Here is a 25,717-nt window from a genome sequence, read left to right as displayed (position 1 = left end):
TGATTTCATTACGTAGGGGTCATGGAAATTCCAGTTGGGTTCGACTGGATCTAATTACGATACATAATTGAAATGTTCTGCATAGACGCTCAATAGATCTCCCAAAACACACATTACAACTCCCGGAGCATGTACAAACTATTGGTAACTGGTCATCACGAATTTCCAACAGCTATCTCTATAATAATAAGTATTTGTGTTCTTATGTAGCGCTTCGTGACGCGCTCATCCTGCTTTTAAGCACTGTAATAGCCATGGGCGGTACCAACCTAGGGGTTGGGAAGGCTAAAGCTCACTAACAGGTATAAGGCATCACTCTTCTGTGATGCCCAGTCCGGGCAAAAGCCTGACCAGTGCAGCAGTAAACATACAGTGGCAGAGGACAAAAGCCTGCCCAGGTGTTATCCACAGACACCTATGATGAACCTAATGGCTTCACTCCTCGGCTCAGCCTTTGAATGGCCCACGCCTCGAAATATTAGCATCGATGTGTTTAACTAAATAGCCTGTCAATTGGGGTGCAAGACGCATCTAATGGGTCTAACCAGTGCTTAAAGTGGGATGAGAAATAATAATTTAGCATTTATATAGCGCTACGAACCCTCAGATATTGGAGCGCTGCTTATTATTACCCACGGTGTGTGGTGCTCATTTATCGATCTCGGAAGGATGAAAGGCTGAGTTTGGCCCTGCCGGGATTCGAACCTGCATCAGCAGGCTTAGCATAGATGTCAAAGCAAGCGCTCTACTATGGACAAGGGGGGCAGGGAGGGCTCTCATTAAGTGGTGTAGCCTAAGAGCTGGTGTACTTAGACCCTGCCCCCTAATGAGAGCCTCCCCCTTGCCTGGGGGAGCGCTGCTTATTATTACCCACGGTGTGTGGAGCTCATTTATCGATCTCGGAAGGATGAAAGGCTGAGTTTGGCCCTGCCGGGATTCGAACCTGCATCAGCAGGCTTAGCATAGATGTCAAAGCAAGCGCTCTACTCGCTGTGTTATGGACAAGGGGGGCAGGGAGGGCTCTCATTAAGTGGTGTAGCCTAAGAGCTGGTGTACTTAGACCCTGCCCCCTAATGAGAGCCTCCCCCTTGCCTGGGGGGGGGCAGTAAAAGAAGTAGAGCTGAAGTCCACTGACATTATTACCTTTGTTGTGCGAAGCCCCTCCTTTTAAACAAAAGAAGGGCCTTGACGCACCAAAGGTGTGACACCAGTGTGCCCCATCTTACACCCAACAGGCAGCCCTTTCATTAAAGGAGCCGCATGGTGCAATGCTTTACCACAGGCTCCTTGAATGAAAGGTCTGCCTGTTGCTGATGTCTCTGTACTCAGAAACAGGAGGAGGGCTGGACTGTCCAGCTCGCCTTTTGCAACGCCATTACACAGCATGAAGCCCTCCTCTTGTTTAAGTACAGAGACATCAGGCAGCCCCTGTAACTGAATTGCTGCACAGTTACACAGGCTGCTTGCAGGTGTCAGTATTTCGGTTTAGAAAAAAGAAAAGGCGATGACTTTTCTTTTGTTCTAATCTGAAGTGCTGACATCCGCAGGCAGCCTGTGTAACCGTTTAGCGCTTTGGCTACACAGGCTGCCTGAGGTGTGGCGTAGCTGGGGCTATTCAGGGGTGGGCCCCGGTTCAAGAGCCCTTTTTTGGAGACTGCCGGGGCTCCACCCCAGCTAGCCCCGTCCCACTTACAGCCCTGGGTCGAAGGAAGGTGTAACATGTATCCAGCCTCACAGGCTCAAGGGGGTGGGAGGAGTGGTCAACAATGCAATAGGTTTAATGGCCACACTCAGCTTTCAAAACTGCCATCCAGCCCACCTCTCCTCCCCCTACATTTTGAGGCTGGCTCCGGCCTCTAGTAATATACTAATAACTAGTGGCGTGCAATTCATCCTTCTCGGAAGGATGCCCTGTCATGGGCTGTGCAGGATGGCCCCACGCGAGACCACAGTGCTCAATTCATGCGCCATTTACCCTCGCACACGCTTCCACGAGGAACCTGTCATTTGAAGTCACACGTCCAAATGCTGTTGGGGCTGACCCGCTCCTTTATCGATCGAAGGTCGACACATGCTTGTCTTTAGGGTCAGTGATAATAATACCAATCAGTCAAATCCAGCTGCATATTTCTGTTGTAAAACAGAATGAATCGTACAAGCAAGGTCAACATTATACATTTAGTTATAAAAACAACAATTAATAGAATTGCGCGAGCCCACCAGCCCATACAAGTGCAGACAGCGGGTCCAGCAGGATTCCAGACATGCTCTTCAAAACAGGAGGGATACTGACATGAAGCTCTGTGTAGAATTGGTCATTATCCTTATTTGAGTCACAAAACACTTCATGTATGTGCAATGACCTTTTAAAATAAACTATTTCCAACCTATGGTCCAACAGATAAAATAGGCATATGACTCACAAATGCACCCCTTGGTTTGCTTCCTTTTTTGGTCACCGGGTTTGGTGGAGATGCGAACATCATATTGCCAAAGTATCCGGACGGATATAGAGATCTCAAATTATTCCAATGGGGTGAGTGGATTATTCAGTCCTCTTCATTTTCCTTTGAATTCTGGTACTTGTAGTTTTATTGTTGCCCATATGCAAGCAAGACTACATGAAAAGAAATGAAAAAAATAAAAAAAACAGGACAGAATGGGTTACTCAGACCTAAAATAGAACAATTATTAACCCCAGGGGTGCATCTGTGTAAAAGGTTTGGACCGTTTTCTTACCAGTGGTCTGTATTACTCCCATCTTCCTTCCTCGTTCCAGAACTTATCTTGAAGTCAGTACAAATTCGACAGATGCCCTTTGGTTGCACCCAACAAAATAAAACCCAAAATGGCTCCTACACTACACCCTCTTCTAGAGGCGTAGCAATGAAACCACCCTATAGCGAAAGTACCGCCTGTGCATCTTCCCAGCAAACAGGGTGGAAACATGCCTGGGTCCTGTAAGGACTGGGACGAGAAAGAGAGAATCCGAGTAATAAAGGTTACTGGTAAGTGTCCAGGGCTTTAGCACCTCATCATCCTCTTCCTTGTCCCCATCTCTGCTCATGTTGAGGATACAGCCATGCAGCAGCCTTATCCTCCAACCCTTCTCATCAGAACTCCAGACACACTGCACCAAAGGACACTGTGAAGACATCGCATTTTTAGTCAAGGACAGAAATTGGCAATTTGAGGGACCCTGCTAAGCCTTCAGGGCAGCTGATAGCACCACTGTGCCACACCTGAGCATCTCCTTCATCTTAGTTACATTGGCCCACATTAAATAACCTTCAGCACAAGGCAAGTCAATGCGCAATGTGCTTCCTTGCACTTCACGTCTCATGAGCATGGGCTATGTCAAATGTTGGCCTGTGTGCATGTATGCACTCATCGTGGGTTGCCCTGCACCGGTTTGTCATCATGGCCCTATGCCTTTTGATACACACTTGCCATTAGCATTGTCGCCAGCACAGGCACACCGCCAGCCCCTCTGGCTACTTGGCACTTTAAGCCCGTTGACAAGGATTCAGGGGGATCATCACAACATGACGGCTATCTGGGATTTGACTGATGTCTACACTTTGAGGGTGAAGGAAGCCATTACAAGCACATGATATGGGCTACTCAGACACCCATTGGACTATACTACTCTGGAGTAGGGAACTGTTGCCTGGACTCTAACTCTATCCTTAACATACCGGCCAATGCACGCAGCTGTTATAATGTGCTTTTAGTAATGCTCCCTTGGCCTTCCAGCGCATTTGTCGGTTCTCCAGAAGCCATCTACTGCATCATTCAACAAGTGTCACAATGCTCTCTGGGGGTGGGCCTCTCCCAGCGCCTCTGCCATGGGCTTTATGTTCAGCCACCTTCTGTGTATATGCCTTTTGACCCCCCACTCCCAATGCAGTGCTTCTTCACCATTTTAGGAATTGCTGGGAAACACCCAGAACATGTATGTTAGTTGTAAACTCTGTCCAGAGCGCATTTCTGACTTTAATGGTTGACCTTGTGGGCACCATGCAGCTCGAAGAGGGTGTCCTCATGTTGTGACATGTAGTCTATGAGGAGTTCCTCAGCAACAGTGACATTCTTGGCCCTTCTTGCCGGTGCCATGTAGTCTACGATGAGGTCCTCAGCAGCAGTGAAATTCTTGGCCCTTCTTGCCGGTGCCATGTAGTCTACGATGAGGTCCTCAGCAGCAGTGAAATTCTTGGCCCTTCTTGCCTGTGTCATGTAGTTTACGATGAGGTCCTCAGCAGCAGCGACATTCTTGGCCCTTCTTGCCTGTGCCATGTAGTCTACGATGAGGTCCTCAGCAGCAGTGACATTCTTGGCCCTTTTTGCTTGTGCCATGTAGTCTACGATGGGGTCCTCAGCAGCAGCGACATTTTTGGCCCTTCTTGCCTGTGCCATGTAGTCTACGATGAGGTCTTCAGCAGCATCGACATTTTTGGCCCTTCTTGCCTGTGCCACGTAGTCTACAATGACGTCCACAGCAGCAGTGAAATTCTTGGCCCTTCTCTCCTGTGCCATGTAGTCTACGATGAGGTCCTCAGCAGCAGTGAAATTCTTGGCCCTTCTTGACTGTGCCATGTATACTATGGTGAAATTCTTGGCCCTTCTTGCCTGTGCCATGTAGTCTACAATGAGGTCCTCAGCAGCAGCGACATTCTTTGCCTTTCTTGCCTGTGCCATGTAGTCTATGACAAGGTCCTCAGCAGCAGCAGCAACATTCTTGGCCCTTCTTGCCTGTGCCATGTAGTCTACAATGAGGTCCTCAGCAGCAGTGAAATTCTTGGCCCTTCCTGACTGTGCCATGTAGTCTACGATGAGGTCCTCAGCAGCAGTGAAATTCTTGGCCCTTCTTGCCTGCGCCATGTAGTCTACGATGAAGTCCTCAGCAGCAGTGAAATTCTTGGCCCTTCTTGACTGTGCCATGTAGTCTATGGTGAAATTCTTGGCCCTTCTTGCCTGTGTCATGTAGTCTACGATGAGGTCCTCAGCTGCAGCGACATTCTTTGCCTTTCTTGCCTGTGCCATGTAGTCTATGACGAGGTCCTCAGCAGCAGCAACATTCTTGGTCCTTCTTGCCTGTGCCATGTAGTCTACAATGAGGTCCTCAGCAACAGTGACATTCTTGGCCCTTCTTGACTGTGCCATGTAGTCTACGACGAGGTTCTCAGCAGCAGTGACATTCTTGGCCCTTCTTGCCTGTGCCATGTAGTCTATGATGAGGTTCTCAGCAACAGTGACATTCTTGGCCCTTCTTGACTGTGCCATGTAGTCTACGACGAGGTTCTCAGCAGCAGTGACATTCTTGGCCCTTCTTGCCTGTGCCATGTAGTCTATGGTGAGGTTCTCAGCAGCAGTGACATTCTTGGCCCTTCTTGCCGGTGCCATGTAGTCTGCGATGAGGTCCTCAGCAGCAGTGACATTCTTGGCCCTTCTTGCCGGTGCCATGTAGTCTACGATGAGGTCCTCAGCAGCAGTGACATTCTTGGCCCTTCTTGCCGGTGCCATGTAGTCTATCATGAGGTTCTCAGCAGCAGTGACATTCTTGGCCCTTATTGACTGTGCCATGTAGTCTATGACGAGGTCCTCAGCAGCAGCGACATCCTTGGCCCTTCTTGCCTGCGCCATGTAGTCTACGACGAGGTCCTCAGCAGCAGCGACATTCTTGGCCCTTCTTGACTGTGCCCTGTAGTCTATGATGAGGTTCTCAGCAGCAGTGACATTCTTGGCCCTTCTTTCCTGTGCCATGTAGTCTACGATGAGGTTCTCAGCAGCAGTGACATTCTTGGCCCTTCTTGCCGGTACCATGTAGTCTACGATGAGGTCCTCAGCAGCAGTGACATTCTTGGCCCTTCTTGTCTGTGCCATGTAGTCTATGATGAGGTCCTAGGCAGCAGTGACATTCTTGGCCGTTCTTGACTGTGTCTTGTAGTCTACAGGTCCTAAGCAGCAGTGACATTCTTGGCCCTTCTTGCCTGTGCCATGTAGTCTATGATGAGGTCCTCAGCAGCAGTGACATTCTTTGCCCTTCTTGCCTGTGCCATGTAGTCTATTATGAGGTCCTCGGCAGCAGTGACATTCTTTGCCCTTCTTGCCTGTGCCATGTAGTCTATGACGAGGTCCTCAGCAGCAGGAGCAACATTCTTGGCCCTTCTTGCCTGTGCCATGTAGTCTACGATGAGGTCCTCAGCAGCTGTGAAATTCTTGGCCCTTCTTGACTGTGCCATGTAGTCTATGATGAGGTTCTCAGCAGCAGCGACATTCTTGGCCCTTCTTGCCTGTGCCATGTAGTCTATGATGAGGTCCTCGGCAGCAGTGACATTCTTTGCCCTTCTTGCCTGTGCCATGTAGTCTATGACGAGGTCCTCAGCAGCAGGAGCAACATTCTTGGCCCTTCTTGCCTGTGCCATGTAGTCTACGATGAGGTCCTCAGCAGCTGTGAAATTCTTGGCCCTTCTTGACTGTGCCATGTAGTCTATGATGAGGTTCTCAGCAGCAGCGACATTCTTGGCCCTTCTTGCCTGTGCCATGTAGTCTATGATGAGGTCCTAGGCAGCAGTGACATTCTTGGCCGTTCTTGACTGTGCCATGTAGTCTACAGGTCCTAAGCAGCAGTGACATTCTTGGCCCTTCTTGCCTGTGCCATGTAGTCTATGACGAGATCCTCAGCCGCAGCAGCAACATTCTTGGCCCTTCTTGCATGTGCCATGTAGTCTACGATGAGGTCCTCAGCAGCAGTGTAATTCTTGGCCCTTCTTGACTATGCCATGGAGTTTATGATGAGGTTCTCAGCAGCAGTGACATTCTTGGCCCTTCTTGACTGTGCCATGTAGTCTATGATGAGGTTCTCAGCAGCAGTGACATTCTTGGCCCTTCTTGACTGTGCCATGTAGTCTATGATGAGGTTCTCAGCAGCAGTGACATTCTTGGCCCTTCTTGACTGTGCCATGTAGTCTATGATGAGGTTCTCAGCAGCAGTGACATTCTTGGCCCTTCTTGACTGTGCCATGTAGTCTATGATGAGGTTCTCAGCAGCAGTGACATTCTTGGCCCTTCTTGACTGTGCCATGTAGTCTACGATGAGGTTCTCAGCAGCAGTGACATTCTTGGCCCTTCTTGCCTGTGCCATGTAGTCTATGATGAGGTCCTAGGCAGCAGTGACATTCTTGGCCCTTCTTGCCTGTGCCATGTAGTCTATGATGAGGTTCTCAGCAGCAGTGACATTCTTGGCCCTTCTTGACTGTGCCATGTAGTCTATGATGAGGTTCTCAGCAGCAGTGACATTCTTGGCCCTTCTTGACTGTGCCATGTAGTCTACGATGAGGTTCTCAGCAGCAGTGACATTCTTGGCCCTTCTTGCCTGTGCCATGTAGCCTCCGATGAGGTCCTCAGTATTCTTGGCCATTCTTGCCTTCTCCCCATGCCATGCCGGCCACCCTTCTCATCCATGGAGGCCATACTCCTACTCCTGTACTCTGTCCTTATCTTCACAAACACTGGAGGGTTGACACACAGGTTTTGTGAGGCTACTTCTTGGGTCTTTCGTTTTTATGGTAATTCTACGTTTTTGTTGGATCTGACGCGGTGCTTACCTCTTTCACACAACATGATGACATTTTCATATTAAAGAACTTCGAAAGGATGTGCACGGCGTGTGCATCGCATCCCAGGCGCCATTTATTGGCCACTTATTTGCACAACGTCGACATCCTATTTTTCTCTGCCCTGTACATGGCTTATCTTTGGGGGATTTCTTTGTGAAACATCCAACACAATAGGATTCGCGATGGGGCATGTGCAGCATTGCACAGTCGAGCATCTCATCCACACGCATGATTTTTTTTTAATTCTTTATTTTCATTTGCAGTTACACATCTCATCACTCCAGTGGTTTCAAAAATCGACATCAGAACCATGCAAAACACCTTTTATATTTTAAACACCCTTCTCACCCCTTTCCCCATGTATCCCCTCTCCCACCCCTTCGGCAGCAGGCAGTGAGGCAGTCACAATCTAAATGCACTATATCTAGGGTGTTCCTCAGGGCCCCAGCTTATGGGGGCAGCCGTATTCTCATCGTTCCTGGACTTATGCTTGAGAGGTCTATACTTTGGCAGGGCCGGCATCATCGATGTAGCCTTACCTTTCCGGCTGCTACAGTCCATGTCGGATTTCTGAGATGGGCGACGAACCATGTTTTTTGAGGAAGGTCATCCGTTCCCTCGTTCGTGACGGCTGTAGATCATGTAGGGCCCCTGAGATGTTCTCCATCTCGTAAATGTCTCTTGCATGTAATGACCACGGTAATGGGCGTCGCTTCCACCCTATTGCAATACAGGAGTAGGAAATATGTCATGTGTGGCAGGCGCTTCCATTGGCCATCTATCACTTCTATCCCAAATAGAAGGGACAGACCAGCCTTGATCCCCTGTTGATACTAACTCTTTGATCCTCCCAGAACATCTTTCCAGAAGCTTTGCACTCTAGGCACGACCACCATATATGCCAATAAGTAGCCCTTTGGCCACATCCATGCAAAACAGGAGGGGTCTACGCCTGCATACATTTTAGAGAGGCGGACCGGGTCTTACTGCCTTCTGTACAGTAGCTTTAGACCATGCAACTTGTATTGGCACGCTATCAGTCTGTTGTGGGCCTTTCTGCTTAGAGTCAGTGGCAGTCATCTAACTTCCTGCCCAAGTCCCTTTCCCATTTCTTCCTATAGGCTTCAGCTCCGCCTCCCTTCGCTGACGGCAGCGCTCGATATATAGCTGAAATCAGTCCCTTTGTTGTTGTGGCAATCCCTAAAATGGTTTCTGTGTCTGTCAGCTCCCTTTGTATATCCCCTTTCCACCTTTCTGACATCAGGATCCACTTTAGTTGCAAATATTTAAAGACAGTTTCCAGAGGTGCAATACTTTCTCAAACACCTCTAAAAGGACAAATGTGTTGCCTTTCACCACCTGCCCTGCCCTCTCCAACCCTACCTTGAACCATGACTGGAAGCAAAGTGGCTTTTGAATTGCTTCTCGTATCGGCGGGGGGCATATATGGTATTGAGGCGACGGCCACATCATGACCCCTTGCATCTCAACCTTTACCCTCCATAGTTTCCACAGTGAAGCAGTATCTTGTGTTTGTGTACCGTCAGAGGTACGGACATCATCAGGGCTCACAGCCATTCCCCTACTGTGACAGGGCGCAATAAATGATTTTCTATCGCCACCCATTATTTATTTATTTCCATCCTCCAGTGTGCAATTAATGCCTTGAACTGTGCTGCTTTGTAATAGGTGTGTATGTCTGGTAGTTCCACTGCTCCTCTGTCTTTCGGCTGTATCAGGGTTTTATAGGCCACTATTTTCACCCCCGTCTTAGAAACCATATAATTCTGTGTTTCAGATCTGTGAAGAGCTGAGCTCCTCCGGCATTTCCATAGGGAGCATTTGTTGCAAATACAAAATCTACTGGTGCAGTGTCATTTTTACTGTGTTCAATCAGCCCAGCCAGCATAGCGTTGATTGGGACCATACTTCCATGTCGGCAAGCATATTATGTAACAGTGGATGGAGGGTGGCCTAATAGAGGTCACCCATGTCTCTCATAATCATCACCCCTAGGTACTTCATGGTGTTCCGCTCAATAGGGATCTCAAACCTTTGCAGGTCTTCAACGGACTATTCACAATGCGGTAATAGGGGAATAAGACCGATTTGTTGGTTTACCTTAAAACCAGATATGTGTCCATATTCTCTTAAGACCTAGAGGACACAGGGAATCGAGGTTCTTGGGTTTCTTAGGTGAAGAAGTACGTCATCTGCATACATCCCGAGTTTGTACTCCCCCACTGCAGTTCTAACCCCTCCACTCACTTATCCTGCCGGATCTTTATTCCCAATGGTTCAATCGATAGATCAAACAGTAGGGGTGAAAGCGAGTCACCATGCCTGGTTTTCCTTCCAAGAGCGCAAGGCCTTCCCATTTGCTACTACTTGTGCAGTTGGGTTTACATATAAGGCCCGTATTCCCCCCATAATGTTGTCTCCAAAGCCCAGCTTCCAGAGAACAGCAAATACAAATTTCCACTCCACTCTGTCAAATGGTTTCTGAGCATCAAGGTTAAGTAGCAAATAGTCTCCTGCACGTGAGCATGTGTGTTCCATTAAGTTTAGAGTGTTGCACACCATATCTGCTCCCTGCCTACTTGGTCAAAATGCGCGAGGTGGGGCATCATCCCTTCTGTTCGTGAGGCCAATGTCCTCGCAAAAATGTTCTCATGGAGATTCAGTAAAGAGATAGGATGGTATAATGAACAGTACTCAGGATCCCTTCCTTCTTTCAGTATGACTGAAATCATGGCTTTACTGAACAAGGGAGGTGCACTCCCTGTTTCAAGGATGTTATTAAATAGCTCAACGAGATATGGGAGGAGAACCCTTGCAAACGTTTTTAAAAATCCAATTGTATACCTGTCTTCCTCAGGCACCTTCCCATTGGGTAGCCTCTTAATATTACATTGGGCTTCTTCAGCTGTGATGGGGTTGTTTAAGAATATCGCTTCATTGTTAGTTAGCCTTGCCATCTCTATATGCGTTAAGTACTCCTGTAACTCTCCCTCTCTCTCATGGTCCTCGCTTGTTTACAGACCTTCTTATACTGGGCAAAGCATTTCACCACTCCCTTGGGCGTGGTGTCCAGCAGCTCCATATTATTGCATAGCCCCATTACCCATCTGTCTGCCCTTTGAGCCTTGAGACTTGTGGCAAACAGGGGACCCACTTTGTCACCTTTCTTATAGTATTTCTGTTTAAGAAATCTTAACTTCCTTGCTGTGTCACGCATCCCCATTATTCTGTGGCAAGCTTAGGACATTGTCGCCTCCATACCTGCCTGCTGTGTGTAGCCTTCCTTCTAACTCAAAGATGTCTTTATGAAGAGCTTCCTCTACCACACTACGTTGACATTTTCTCCTTGCTCCCTCACTTATCAGTCGTCCCTGCCATGTGGTCTTCCCAGCTTCCCATATGGTGTCTATGCTCACATCCCCTGGGTCATTGAGCTCAAAATATTCTTGTATATCCTGAACTAATTGCGTGGAATAATGCGGATCCCACCACAGCGAATCGTGGCACCTCCACCTGGAGTCGGTTCTTCGTATCCCCATAACATATAATGTCATGCGGACCATATCGTGGTCGGACCACCCCACCAATTGGATCTCACTACGACATATTCTGCTGTTCAATAATAACTAATCTATTCTTGTATTTGTCCCATGGGGTATAGAGTAGAATGTGTAGCCCTTCTGGAACGGATGTTTAGACCTCCAAACATCCGCGAAACCTCTTCAGTCTATGGCCCTCCCGCAGCCTCCATCTCGCCCCCCATCCCAATCTTCTAATTGAGTTTCTCTCACTGAGGTTCTGTCCAATATCACACATCCCCCATGAGTTGAAGACTCCTCCTATGATGACCAATTCACCTTGTAGGGCCAACACCTCATCCAGCGCTTGAGCATTGAATGCTGCTTGATCCTGGTTAGGAGAATAGACTGACGCAATCACCAACGGAACCCCTTCCAGTGTGCCTTGAACTGCTATTAGTACACATGTGTTTTTGAGAATCTGACCCAGAGTATCACCCAGTCTTGTCCCTGCTCATTCTGACCCACCAGAGGAGCCTAGTTTGGATGTTTATTTCACTGCTTCTACCTCTGGCCAGAACTGAACATAAGAATGAGAGTCGCCGTACTCGGATGAAGATAGGCGACTGAGGGTTTAGAAATGGTATCTTTCTGCTAGCTCTTAAAAGGTGAAAGATATTTCCTGTTGTTGGCAGATTTAAGTATAACTCCTTAGCCCAGGAAGGGGATTCTTAAAGCCCTACTCTTCTACCTTCAATTAAATCTACTAGCATCAATGGCCAGAGCCTTAAGTCCATCATGCAACATGGGGTTTGTCAGAAGTTCCAAACAATCGGCATCGCCTGAAGAACCAAAGCCCCATACTGGACATTTTTCATCAGTGTTAAGGAGGTGTACGATGAAATAGGTTCCATCAGAGAGCCAGATTATTTCAAGGCTGATTTCATCTTTTTGTCTGTAATACATTGTAGGGAGGGGAAATGTCCTCCAAGGCACTAGGGTCCGGACCATCAGGTTGGCCAACATGAGATACATTCTTATCCACTTTGGAAATTCAGACTGTACCCCCACAATTGAGATTTGCATTACAGGAACCAGGGTGGACTATTCCATTCCTACCTGAGCAAGTTCTTTACAGTCGAGCACATAAGCAGCACTGGTGTCGAGTGATAACGTCTCGGAGCCAAGGTGAGGCTCCTACTAGCCTGAGCCTCATCTATAGGAAGTAGATTTCCAGTGATTGAAAATGCATACATTCCCTATCAGAGTGTTTGCCAGCTGGGAACTTACAACAGCCGAAGGTTCCTGAAAGCCAGATGCTGTCAATATAGTAGTGCTACTTTTAACTTTGCCCAAATTATTACTTTGGTGGGTGCCGGTTCTTCATGATTCAATCTTAAAAAACTGGACCATAACAGACCAAGTACCCCAAAGCTATAAAATAATGAAAAAAAACAACTGCGTTCCCTGACATTGACATCCATATTAAATCAATTCAGCATAAGGACCATCACAGATGCAGAACATTAGCCATTGACTGGCCTAATCCTTGATGCCTAAAGCAGCCCAACAATGTTAAGACAAGATCTGTACAACAGGCATGTAGGACACCGTGTAATCACAAAAGGGAAATGATTGCATCCTAGTAAGTCAATAACCCTTCAGCAACCTCACTGTTGACCCTAATGGCTAGTAATTCTGAAACACACAAACCTCAAGCATTACGATTTAGTAGTTAACGCTACTTTTCCTGTATATAACATATGTGAATTATAAAGAAAACATGTATTTTTTAATAAACATATTTGATTAAAACAGCATGAAAATATAGGCCAGCAATACACTTGCTAAGGGTCAACCAAATATCTGGAGAATGACTATTCTAACTGGCAGTAGAGGGTCCAATAAATGAATTAACAATAAGGTATTGCAATGTACTGGAACCATAGATTCATGAACAATTGATTCTTCCTTGTGTTAAAATGTTGCTCTGTTTATTGCTTACCCAGGAAGCCTTGAGTGCATTGAGATGTCTCTGAATTCTCTCTCCCCCTCCTGTGATAGCACATCAGTTAAATATGGGAGGTCACATTGCATTGGCGTGATATTACAGTTGGGAAATACAGCATTTTTGCTTCTCAAGAGATGTGGAGAGGGAAAAAAGTGATGCCAGAAATTAGTATGTTGGGGTGTTTGACAGCAGACAGTTCTTTTTTTGGCCTTAGTCTATACATCCCTCCTGCCTCCTTTACCCATCCCTTGTACTGCTAGTCCATGTGGTAAGCACAGAGGGTAAAGGGACAAAGAGGGGATATACACAACATAAAATTGTAGAAAGGTGCCTTTCAACAACAGGGTTCGTTTCACTGGAGGGATCCAAGTAACGACCCAAGTTTTGCTCCCCTATTCTATCTGAGCTCCTCAGTGGAACATATTGCCATTGATTTTTTTTTATTCAAGCAACTTTATTGCAAACCCATTTAACAGCAAAAATACAAATACTAGTTATGCCAAAATTTCTCATTGTTGATAGTTACCCGTCTACAATTCTAGGTGCATCTTGATTCACTGCGTCTGGAACGTAACTTGCATACACTTACATAATTGTGTTTGGTATAAAGCACAATGCAAACACACATGACCATTTGGTTTAATTCAATTTCTGTGCCTCGTTTAGGCTCAGCTTTTCGTGGTGATTGACAGTCTCAAACCTTCAACCCTCTACCACGCTGAAGTTCAAGTGCTTTCAACGACAGGTCACGGACCAGCAACAGTGAAAACCTTTAGGACACCAGCACTTAATGAAACAAGTCTATAAGGTTGGTGATACATTTTAATATGGATTTGGTGATTGATTCATAGGTGTAAAGAAGCAGATGTGTGTATTAATGTAAACTGCTTTGTGTGGCATGACATCAGGCCACATGTGCTATAACTATAGGTATAGCCTAGCTCGCTTGGATTCGCCAGTAGCATTAGCACAGTTGACAAAGGTCATAAAAGTACTTTTTTTCATTACTAAATGCTCCATTCGTAAAATCCCAACTGTAGCCCAGTTTTCAGTTTCTTACCCGCTGAACAATATTTTGGTCTGCATTTCTGAATTTTCTTTCTTGTTGTGATCTGCTCTCCTGCACAGGAGCCAGGTAATACATGTGCATGAAGCCATGAAGCCTGAGAAATCAAGGAGTGACAGAAAGAGGAAGTTCTCCAGTAATAATACACAGGATGGCTCTGGATGTAATTAAAATGTCAATTTCTTTCCAAATATTCTCTCAGTCCAGGGTCCTGTCCTGTTTTTATTCCAGTCATTCAGACTCTAGGGGTTTGAGTGACGCTGCACTTCTTCCTTGGGTCTTGTTTCCTTGATCACTATCAGCTTCTTCTCATCCTGGTTATGTGGTTCTCTGGAGAGCCTTAGTCCCAAGTCTCTTGCCCTCAGTGTGTTCGCATATTAGGCCTGTGCAGCCAAAGAAGGGAGGCTGGAGTGATGCAAGTCCCAGCTAAAAAGTCTTCACCAGGGTCCTGCCCACATGTCCTCGTCTTTTCCCTAACTGTAGGACCTGTCTCAGTTCACCTCCACCTAGCCATATTCATGTCCGTTCGTCCATGGGGGCTGCTGAATCCCACTGTCCCCTTAGCAATGTTCAGTCCCTAGAAATGTTTAAGCTGTTGGGTGCAGGTCACCAGTAAAGGAAAGGGGTAGTGGATAAAATAAAAAAGGCACAGGCTGTTCCCCCTCTTCAACCTCTGCACCTGTTAAGAAAATTGACAACATGAATACTGAGTTTTGATTTCCCACTTCTTGAAATAACAATGTGGCTTCACCTCAATCCTTCCCAATGTCCTAATCATACCTGTACGTCCTCTGCTGATGGTCAGAGGAATAGATAAGGAGAGTTGATCTGTATATAGTTTTACCTTTTCCCTGTGACTTTCGTTCTCCTGACTTTCTCTCCTTAAATAAATGTACACAAAAAAACTATAAACATACTACTCTATATTTTAGGTTTATACACACTGATGTATTGATTTTCTGTTATAGCTGCTGTCTTACGGTATATCACGTTGGATCGGATCTTCACCCGCCACTTTCTTGCGGCTCGTGTTCTGATATCAAAATGCCCTCCTCTGATATTTACAAGACCACTCCGAGTATCAACAATAATGGTGCTCTTCTGCTACCTTCCCACACCACCAACTACTACATTTCTCCCCAACTCACCACACTTCTTTTCTCGCACGATTTTACTCACCTAACTGCATCGCCAGTAATGGCCAACATGCATGTTCCCGCCACCTCTCCAGGGTCAAGCAAACTGTGCTACTCTTTCAAATGCTGACGGAGACTCAGCATTTGTCCGGCTCTCTCTTTTGATTGAACTGCCCTTTATCATGCTAATACATTACAAGTTTAGTTATCAGGATCACAGACTTGTTGGTACAGCCTTAACCCTCCAATTATCCTATGCCTCCCAATTAAATTAATCGTATTAAGTAACTGTTTAAATGCCTTCGGTTTTATACTTTCTTAAACTATTTAATTCTTAAAGCTGTAACTATTTATACGCTACTCCTGAACACTATAGAGCATTGATTTCTGTTATTATTCAACATTTTCTTATGACATTTCTACTTGCTTCATGTTCTTTAAGGATCTAAGGATTATTGCCCCTTCACCTGTCCTCCTTTTCTCTCCAACTGGTCACTAGTTCACTTCTTTCTCTTCAGAAATGTCTCTTAACCGTAGCTTCAGAAAACAAGTCTTGTGAATTCAGCTTCTGTGATGAAAGGCAGTTTAGAATGTTTAATCTGCCTGAGTTAGCCCTCCAAGGTTCTAAACCATGCATCTTGGCTTGGTAGAGTTTCTGATGTCTGCATAGAAGGTTAAGGACAATATTTCAACACCCGTTTCCCCTACCAACCTGTGAATCAGCTAAAGCACCTTCCTACCCCTGTGTACTTCTGCTACCCGCCTTTGAGCCCAGATAGCCATCCTCTATCTCTTTGACAATTTGGGATGATCCCATTCCTAAGAGGGGTTACTAGTTATTGGCCTCTTCTCTTCTTTGTCTCCTCCACCACCTCCTCAGTGCTCTGCCACGTGTGTTCCTCCTCTTCTCCCTGCTCCCCCTCAAATGGGTTTAGGCCATGCCAGATTTTCCTCTCTGTAGACTATCAGCTCATGGGCTGAATTCCCCCTTCCTCCTGAAGGATCACGCACCACCCCCTCCTATCTTGTGTTCTTCCTTCATTATGGCTTTTCAGCAACTCCTGCCCTTTCTCCTCCTCCTCATTGTCCATCTGCTTCTTGATCATGTTCTCTTTACTATGTTGGTTCTCCACCACCTTCTGATCTTTCTCCTCCTCTACCTCAATCCCCCTTTCTTTTTGCTCTTCTCTTCTTCCACCACCTCCCCCTCTCTTCTGCCCTCTCTCCAACCTCCTGCTCTTCTTCCCACCTTCACCTCCTCCTTTCCCATCATCTCCAACTTCAGCTTATTCTTGTTAATATCCTTTCACCAGCCTCCAACAATGCAACTTCTGTTCTTTTTAAATTATCACACCTTTCTGCCAGTACCTGGGCCTTACTCCACCTCCAACTGCCTTCCTTACCTAACAGGGCTCAGTTGCTCTGGGTCTTCCCTTCTGAAACATGACTGGTTGTGTTTAAGTGAGCCACAGCCTTAACACTGTGTTCCTGGCCACTCTCTTCTTGGGATTCTCCATAGAGCAAAACAGTAGTTTGGCCCGCTGTCATCTTGGATTTGTAACTCATACATGTGCCTGGAAGACTGGAGCTATGCACTATGCGGACTCACCCATAGCCACCACCTCACAAACCCGAAACCGCACATCAGAAGCTTCCTGTGCACAAGTACACGTGCATTGAAATGTATCTTTCTTTTTGTGATTGTGGAGCATTTCTGACATGTTTGCCATCTGTAACTCCATGCTAGAGGTTCTTCCCATTCCGCCAAAGACATATGGGGGATGAATGATTGTGGTACCAATCATGGTTTGGATGTTAATGCCTGTTGTGAAGGTGGTGTTGCATCCACAAAATTGTACTGCACAAAGGCCCCTTGAATGGACAGAACCATGAGTGGGCTTTCTGTGACAAACTCATGCCACCTGTGATCCGGGATCCTTCCTGCCCCACCTTGGGCTCAGAATCACTTAGAAGGTGGTGCCACATTGCGCACTTGGCTTTTCCACTCTTCACACCTGTGCTAGGCAGGGGGCTTCATCACAGTACCTATGAGACTTTACCTTAATCATTTGATTGTGAGGACACCTAAGGCTGAAACAAACCAAGCAATGAGCAGTCTGACCCCACTAAAAATAAATAGCATGCCTCCACCTTGATTTTATATCAATGGTAAGTACATTAATTCCCCCATGGAAACCGAGCACTACACCTAAAACTATCGAGCCCTTTCTTATGAATGAGCAAAATCCCTGTAAAAGAACCAAGCCACTTGCACACCCACACAGTCTGGCATGTCCATTGTGGTTCTTATCTGTCACACTCAATGTGTAGATGGGGTAGGGAGTCACCATGCAGGAATTTGAAAGGCACAGGAAATTGGGGTCTTGCCGGCTTCCCATGACTTTCACTGAAGAGTGGGTTAAGTCACATGGGATCACCGCCGCACTGCCATGGACATTGCAGAGATCTGTGATGACGGCCGCCATGACAAGGGTGACTAAATGAGACATATTTCCGTTTTTTATAGGGCGTAACCATCAGTCCCAGTGGACAGACCAAATGTGGCTTCATAATTAGCATCCACCCCAGATCATGATGAAAAGTGGGTGGCTTGCTGGAAATTCAAGCCAAAACCCTAAAGAGTCTTAAGAAAAAGCTTTTAGGTAGGATACGCCCGAGAAGCTGCATGATTGACTGGTTTTGGGCCAGTCTGTGACTCTTCCTAAGGAAATAGGAGGTAAAGTTGAAACAATCTCTAACTCAGTTTACCATGAACTTGGCATATTATGAAAACCGTCGAGATTGCAGACAAAGTGACTGCCTCTACTGATTTTTCCCCAATTCAGTGTCATTCCAAGACACCTTAACACGCTAAGCAGGGTTGGACTGGCCTGTAGGGAACTCTGGAGATTTCCCAGTAGGCCTTTTGTTGTGGTAACCGATTTTATTTTCTCATAGGAAAAGAGTTGGGCTTGCTGAAAATGTGTAACATGGGGCCATTCTGAAAATTATTTTCCGGGCTTCCTTTGGTTCCCAGTCCACCCCTGACACTAAGGCGCATGACACTTCAAGAGACTATCTATATTCTTAACTAATGCATTAAGGCAAAGGCATCTACCAAGAAGCAAAGGAGCACCACTGTCAGATCCACTGCAGATCCCTTTTAAAATACCACGAAAACAGCATTAGACAGAAGATGTTACTTCTTCCCTACAGAGGGAGACTCGGAAGGAATACTTCTGATGTTGAAGAGCAAATATCAAATGAGGAACCAAGTGTATGCAGGGAGAGGAGGGGGCTATATAGTAAAATCGCTTTAAGTGAAGGAATATACAATCTTAAGAGGGCCAGGGCACATTTTACTCAGTCAAAAAAGGCTTCTCATAGGATGCATAAAAGAGCACAGGAAAAGAGAACAAAACTGACTGGTGCATATTTTAAATACTTTCAGACTCAGATGAAAGCCTTCTCAATTGTGGCTCAGGTAGCAAAAGCATTTGAAAGAAACAGTACTGACCCCTGCTATCGTAAGTTCCATGACCACTAGAATAGAGAAGTAATATAAACCAGCCAGAAGTAATATAAACCAGCCAGACAGTACCCCATCATTGTCCGTCACCATCTGGTAGTAAAGTCTAACATGCTGAGCATAGCCAAGAAAAGGGCTATGGTCCCTTCATTCATGCTTGGAGTGAGTAAAAGAGCTTAAAGCCATAGGACAGAAGGTGGCAACATCTGCTCCACAGGGGCCGATCATCCTCAATACAACAATCAATACTAGATAAGATGCAGCAGACACATCTGATCAATAAGCAGCCAAAGACGTGGTATTTAAGCAGCATTCCTGCTTACATGTCCCTGTATTCTCAACCAAAGTGCAAGCCCAGATAATTGATATGCATGTTATGGGCTGCCCCTGTTGGGAAACAAGTGAATCACACACTTGCCCACTTCAAGAAGGAGATAGAGACAGTAAAATGAATGGAGACACTACCATCAAGGCCTTCTTTTTAATGTCCATTAGCACCCTGGGCGGGGACGCTAGCCATTCAGGGAGCTCGGAACACGGGCTATATTCTCTGGTATAAGCCCCCGTTTTGAGCTCCCCCACTGCTGCTCTCTCCCTCCTCCCCATACCACCTTTAGCACCTGCAAGTAACCACACGCAGGTGCTAAAGCGAAGTAAAAATAAAAAAAATATAATCACAACAGTGACTTGCTTCATCTCTCCTCCAACCAAACACCCGGTTGGAAGGAAACTGCAGTTCTGTCCATGAAAAAGGGAAGTCATCACCAGCTAAAGGTGGGTGCTTTAGACACGGTGCAAAACTGATATGGTATTATATTTACACAAAACCAATAGAAAAGTCTTTAAGGATCAAGAAAATAAACCCAGAAACTTTGCCTCTGCTGTTAGAAGTCAAGCCACTTCTACAAAAAGGTTATGCACCATACCTGGCTGTTGATAGGTCTAGCCGTGCAAAGTCTTGCTGAAAGGAACTACCATACAGCAGATGTTAGAAAGGCAGTTATGTATTACTTGGGCAGAACAAAATACATTAGGAAAATGGTCCCTCCTGTGTTATTTAGCCCACGGCATACTGGTGATCCCATTAGGAAAACAAGGTTAGCCAGATGGATTCTACAATGTATTAACAAGAAATGCTACAGCTCAGCTGATAAGAAGCTAGAACACAATCCCAAGCTCAGTTCTAAAATACCTAAAGAGGCGAATGCAACCTACTTTTACATAAGATGTGTACAGAAGGCCCTTGAAACTGTGCCCTTATGTTTATAAAGCATTACTCTATTGGTAAACAAACAATAGTGGATTTTCTGGTGTAGCAAGATGTTTAAAGAACCTTTTTCATTCTACCCTATTCTTACACGCACTAGCATGTGACCATAAAACATATTCACCCTGCAATAGGCAAATGTTAATGACCTGTACAAGTATTTCCCAGCCTGCCTCTGTTTTAGGTGCACATGTGGCCCACCTAACTTCCCTTAGGGGTTGGAACAGTGTTTTTAAATTATTAAACATATCTAGATGCTCATATGTCTTGATGTATAACCTATGCTATGTTCTCCTATGTTAGAGGTGCTCATTGTTGTGGTTTTAATTGTATGATTTCCTACTTATGCTGCACCGGAGCAGGCATAACCGTCAATCTGAAGACGGTGTCCACTCACAGGAGCAATGTAAGAGGCTCATGGATGTCAGATACGCATTTGATTACTGATATGCCCATGCCAAAGACTATTTTCAAAATATCAGGACAGCAAGTTGTAATTTTCTAGACCAACCTCGAGATTGCGCTTTATGCCCAGCATGTGAATCTAAAACATGTACCTTCTGCAGTAATATTGTTACAGGTAAGTTTCATCCACCAAATAGATGCTGATAATAGCATGACGTTATCATCAGTCCGTCAATGCATAAGGCAGTGTGATAGAAGAGTAGGGGTACTCAGGATATCAATGATTTTGGCAAAGTTCACAATCTTCAACTGCACCCACACTTATATCCAAACCTGAAAGCACCAAGCATTTCTACTAGGATTCTAACTCAGTATGTTCATTCCTTTTGCTTCCAATATCTTCAGGTGAAATGACGTTGTACTCAACAACTCCCTTCAGGACATGGCATGGCGATCAGAGAAATGCGGGACATCATCCACAGAGGAAAACAACAGCGCGTGCACAACCCGCAGCGCATCTCCACATCTCAGAACCATGAGCTTCTCTAGCTGAGGGAGCTTCTAGTGACCATCACTGGATTTACAGACATATATCATTGATAATAGAAAAATACAGTAAATATCAAAGAGAAACGTTACCTTTTCAAAGATATTCCACACTACAGAAACATGGATTACCCAACAGAATACAATCAGTGTTGGTTCTGATGTACTTCTAAGCTACTGCAGTCCAATTTTTGGTTTAAGTTTAATAATAATTTGGCTAATGTGGAGCCTACTAAATCATTACTTTGACTATGTCACTGGGGACCTCTTACTAAAAAGACCTTTACCAAGTAACCAATGAGCCTTTCTGATACAGAAGACCTTCTCGAACTTCCATTGACATGCGTGTAGGAACATGTGACTATTTTTATTCTACAAAAGGAGTGTATTGACACTGCCGTCTTAAAGATCATGATTAGACAGTGTCAGAAGTCTAGGCACCTCTATTATATCATGACACTGCAAATGGTGCTCTGCTTTGGTGTCCACCCAGTGAGTAATTATCTGCAAGCATTCATATTTTAATATCAAACCTGCATCATTGATGGTGGTAAAACTTTTACCCCATACTGTTTCCTTTCCCTTCAAGTGGTCCTAGGTATATATGCTGGCTTGGCATTGCCGTTTCAGCTGGCATTCTAAACATAGAAAATCAAGGCAGAATGACCTTGCAAACAAGGCTCCTAACGGGCAACCCTTTGGCATAAGGCCCAATCGTGGCTCTTGATGCTTCGGCCAGATACTGTCATTCATTCGTTAGTATCTGGCAGTGATACAACATGGTTATTTCTATTTTCAAAGTAAGGTTGGCGAGAGAGAGTCATTTGGTTGTCAGACACTGTGGAATTTGGGAAGTAATTACTATTTAATAGCCAGATTTTCCGGTGTCAATGATGTTCATTGGTGGAGAACTAGAATACATACATTTTATTTTGCCTTTTTATAGTTGCTCCTGTATTATACCATGATTTGATTACTTGATCACCTTTGTCTTCTGAAGAGAACCCAAAGTCATTCTTTAAATAGGTTTTTTAAAGGGCAATTAAGTATTTTTGATAAACTCTTCACCTCCCAAGATGTGATTGCAAAGTGTAAATATTGTAAATGTATTATGTATTCCTTTGTGTTTCTGAAATAAAGAACACACCTAATCTCAAAATTACAAGAAGTGTATACATTTAATTGGAAGACATCTTCCTAATGTACAGAGTGTTTATTAAAGATATATTATTAAATGTTAATAAATGAATAATAAATGTTCTCTAGCTATCAGTGTCCATTCTTCATTTTTGTGTTTACAAATGTCCATTTACAGCCTCAGGGTGAGATGCCTTCATAGTGCCTAATTACTTAAATAGGTAGCATTGCAGTGGTTTTAGGTGACAAAAAATGAAAAAGTAATGAATGAAAATGCCCGAGTAAAACTTACTTAAACACTAGGAATTTGTCGGAGCAGTGTTTCATTCTATTGATTTTGTTCTGTCTGTGTGTTTTCGGAAGGGAACATAGAAAGTGCAAATGAGGTTTGGCACCCCTTGATCCTTCTTAGAGAGCAGCATAACATGAATTGCCAGGCCAGGTCACGTGTGGGCAGAAACAAGAACGAGTTAGAGGGATCTTGCTTCTTTGTTGGACCTTATATGTCATATGTCACATCAATCATCATCCATTTCACGAGATCTAAATACTAAGTGAGGAATCATAAGCGAATAGAATAAGCCATAAAGGGATTAAGCCAACCAGTGTTCAACAAATGAGTGCAAGAGGACATTTACTAAAGCTTCATTTCCTGCATCTGTTCTTTAGCAGGTAGGTAGGTCGATTTTTTTGTATTGTGCAAAAGATTTCCTTCAGAGATGTATCGAATCTCTGAGCTGTCCACCAAGATGCATTCATTGACTGGGGAACAGCCAGGTCTTTAGATGTTGGCTGGAAATCTGATGATCAGCCATTTTTCAGATTGAGAGAGGGTGGTAAGAAGTTTAGCAGAGGCAGATCTAAGATGTCTCCCAGGGACAAAGTGAGAGAGATCATTTCTGGTCAGTCGGGAGCGTGTTTTATAGTAGGCCTAATGTGCAAAGCGCAGGGCTTAAAATGCAATCCACCGCAGCATACACCAACACCGGAGCCTCCCTTGCCCCCCCCTTCGATTACCCTCTCCTCCCTCCCACCGGTCACACCCGATGAGGTCTCCAGACAAGTCTGGTCTATGAAGGCCTCACCCAAACAGGTGGACCCCTGCACCTGTAAAACCATTGAGGACAATATTTATTCCCTCGCCTCTTTGCAATCTCTCCTTTTCCACTGCAGTTTTCCCTACTGCCCTTAAGCACTCCATTGTGCACCCTCTGCTCAAGAAACTCTCTGCTGACCCCTCCATAACTGCAAACTACCGCCGTATCTCTATCACTTCTTTTCTGGGCAAACTCCTGGAGAAGTTGTCTATCTCTCAGCAGACCTGCCACACTGAATCTATTGGTTGCTTCCATGATCATCAGTCTGGATTTAGAGCATCCAGAGGCACAGAAACTGCTATTCTGAACACCCCTGAAGACCTGCTCTCAAATCTTGACACCAGCACTCCCTCTGTACTCATTCTCCTGGACCTCTCCTCAGCCTTTGACACTGTTAACCACAACATCCTGATCGCACGTCTCCGTGAAACCCAGGGAATCACAGGTCAGGCTCTGGCGTGGTTAACCTCCTTTCTCTCTGACCGCCCATCCCAGGTGGAACTCTGAGCCTTTCTCTCGACTAAAGCCCTTTCAACCTGTGGCGTTTCTCCAGGGATCTAGTCTATCCCCCTGGTTCTTCAATGTCCATATGGCTGCCTTGGAACGTGTGATTGCCACTTTCACCTCTAACTTCCAGTGTTACGCAGATGACACGGCACAATCTTTCAGGCTACCCTCAGCCACCTCCTCCTCCTCGCTCATTTGCGAATGCCTGTCTCCTAATCAGTCATGGTGTGCTGGAAACAACCTCTGCCTCAATGCCAGTAAGACCGAATCATTCGCATTAGGACCCCTGCTCCCGCTTTCCCACTTTCAATCTGGCCGGCCTCCCTTGGCCCTGCACCTGCACCCACCTGCAAGGCTAAAAACCTATCAGCTACACCTCCTCAGAGGTACTCTACCTTTTCTCACTTTCCCCCAACGGCTCACTGTCTCCAGAGCACTGGTTCTCTCTAGGTTGGACTATTGCAGCAGCCTCTTCCTCAACCTCCCTGCCTCTGCGCCCTCTGCAACTCATCCAGAATAGAACCGCAAGACTTATCCTTGACCTGAAGCCCAGGGACTGCATCTCTCCGGCACTGAAATCCCTTCACTGTCTCCCAGTGGCTGCAAGGATCAAGTTCAACACCCTCTGCATCGTCCACAAGGCTTTCTGGGGCCTGGGACCTACCTACCTGCAACGCTGCCTCCCTAAATACTGTCCCTCACGAGCCCTCCGCTCATCTACCTCCAAACTTCTGCGAGTGAGATGGTTCCCCAAGCAGAGATTTGGAGGTGGGATCCTTATCCTCAGCAGGTGCCTCTCTTTGGAATAGCCTCCCTGTCGTCCTCCGTCTTGAGCCTGATCTTCTTAAGTTTCGGAAACTCCTCACAACCTTCCCTTTCTCCTCTTCCTTCTCTCTCCCTCTGCCCTGCTAACCTAGCTATCTGCTCTTTCCATCCCTCCCTTGTCGCACCTTGAAACACTTGTGTATAGGTGTTTTACAAATGCCATATCATACCCTCCCCCTAACAGCTCTGCTAACTGTCCACCTGATGTACCTCAGAGTCTCACCGGTCCCGGGCACCCCCGCCATTCCCCTCTCGCACTTGCCTCAGGGCCCTACACCCCACTCACCTTCACTGCACTTGAGAATTAACCCAAGAGAGTGTCTCTCTCTGCACTTACCCTAGTCTCCCCCGACCGGGTGCACTTGGACCTCCCCCTCCCTCTCACCGTCTGTGCACTTGCACGATCTGAATGCATCAAGCCTGAAGATTTTCTACCTTGTCTTCACCCCTAATTGCACTGGGAAAACTGCAGAATCACTGACAGGCCTATTTTTGCTGTGTCTGAACTTGTTAAATGTATTACACTGTTGTTTGTCCCCATGTTCCCACCCTCCTTGAGCGCTTTGAAACACTTGCCTGTGTATAGGCGCAATATGAATAAACAATACCATAAAATACCATTTTGGCCACTGGTATCTTGTGAAGAGTATGGAGAGAGGGGGAAAATATGTTCCATCACCTGAGATGGAAAACCAGCCTTGCAGTCGCACTTTGGATGCACTGCAATTTGATAAAAATTTTGTAGGGATCCATAGATAAATGACATTACAATAGTCATGGTGACTAGATATAAAACCATTCCTTAGCTGCACTTTCTCTGAGAAAGAGGAGTAGCTCAAGAAGGTCTTTAAAGATTTCAGTTGAAAGAAACAGCTACTAGTCACCTTACTGATTTTTCCATTTAGGGTCAGGTAGGGGTGTACCGAAATTCGGCTTCGTGTAATTATTCGCCCGAATTCCAGCTGAAATTAGCTATTTAGCATCCGGCTGAATAATGAATTAATTATTACTCGAAGCTGAATAGGTTCCCCTT

The 25,717-nt window shown here is 45.6% G+C and overlaps 1 protein-coding gene and 1 long non-coding RNA gene across 3 annotated transcripts in view; one reads left to right on the top strand and one right to left on the bottom strand.

Annotated features, from left to right (window-relative positions):
- The window catches only part of LOC138491837 (anosmin-1-like), a 550,452-nt gene extending 528,075 nt beyond the window's left edge, over window positions 1-22,377 (top strand). For both annotated transcript variants that reach the window (XM_069618627.1, XM_069618628.1), the window contains exons 13-14: window positions 13,836-13,977; window positions 20,978-22,377. In XM_069618627.1, coding sequence (XP_069474728.1) covers window positions 13,836-13,976 — 141 coding nt within the window. In that variant the 3' untranslated portion in view covers window position 13,977; window positions 20,978-22,377. The remainder of the gene's footprint in view (window positions 1-13,835; window positions 13,978-20,977) is intronic.
- Window positions 1-25,717, bottom strand: part of LOC138491838 (uncharacterized) — a 238,042-nt gene that overhangs the window by 53,030 nt on the left and 159,295 nt on the right. The window lies entirely within an intron of this gene.

This window comes from Ambystoma mexicanum, chromosome 10 (assembly GCF_040938575.1).
Source record: "Ambystoma mexicanum isolate Mex_15411 chromosome 10, UKY_AmexF1_1, whole genome shotgun sequence".
In the NCBI taxonomy this organism is placed as follows: Eukaryota; Metazoa; Chordata; class Amphibia; order Caudata; family Ambystomatidae; genus Ambystoma; species Ambystoma mexicanum.
This window is presented reverse-complemented; position numbering and strand designations above follow the sequence as displayed.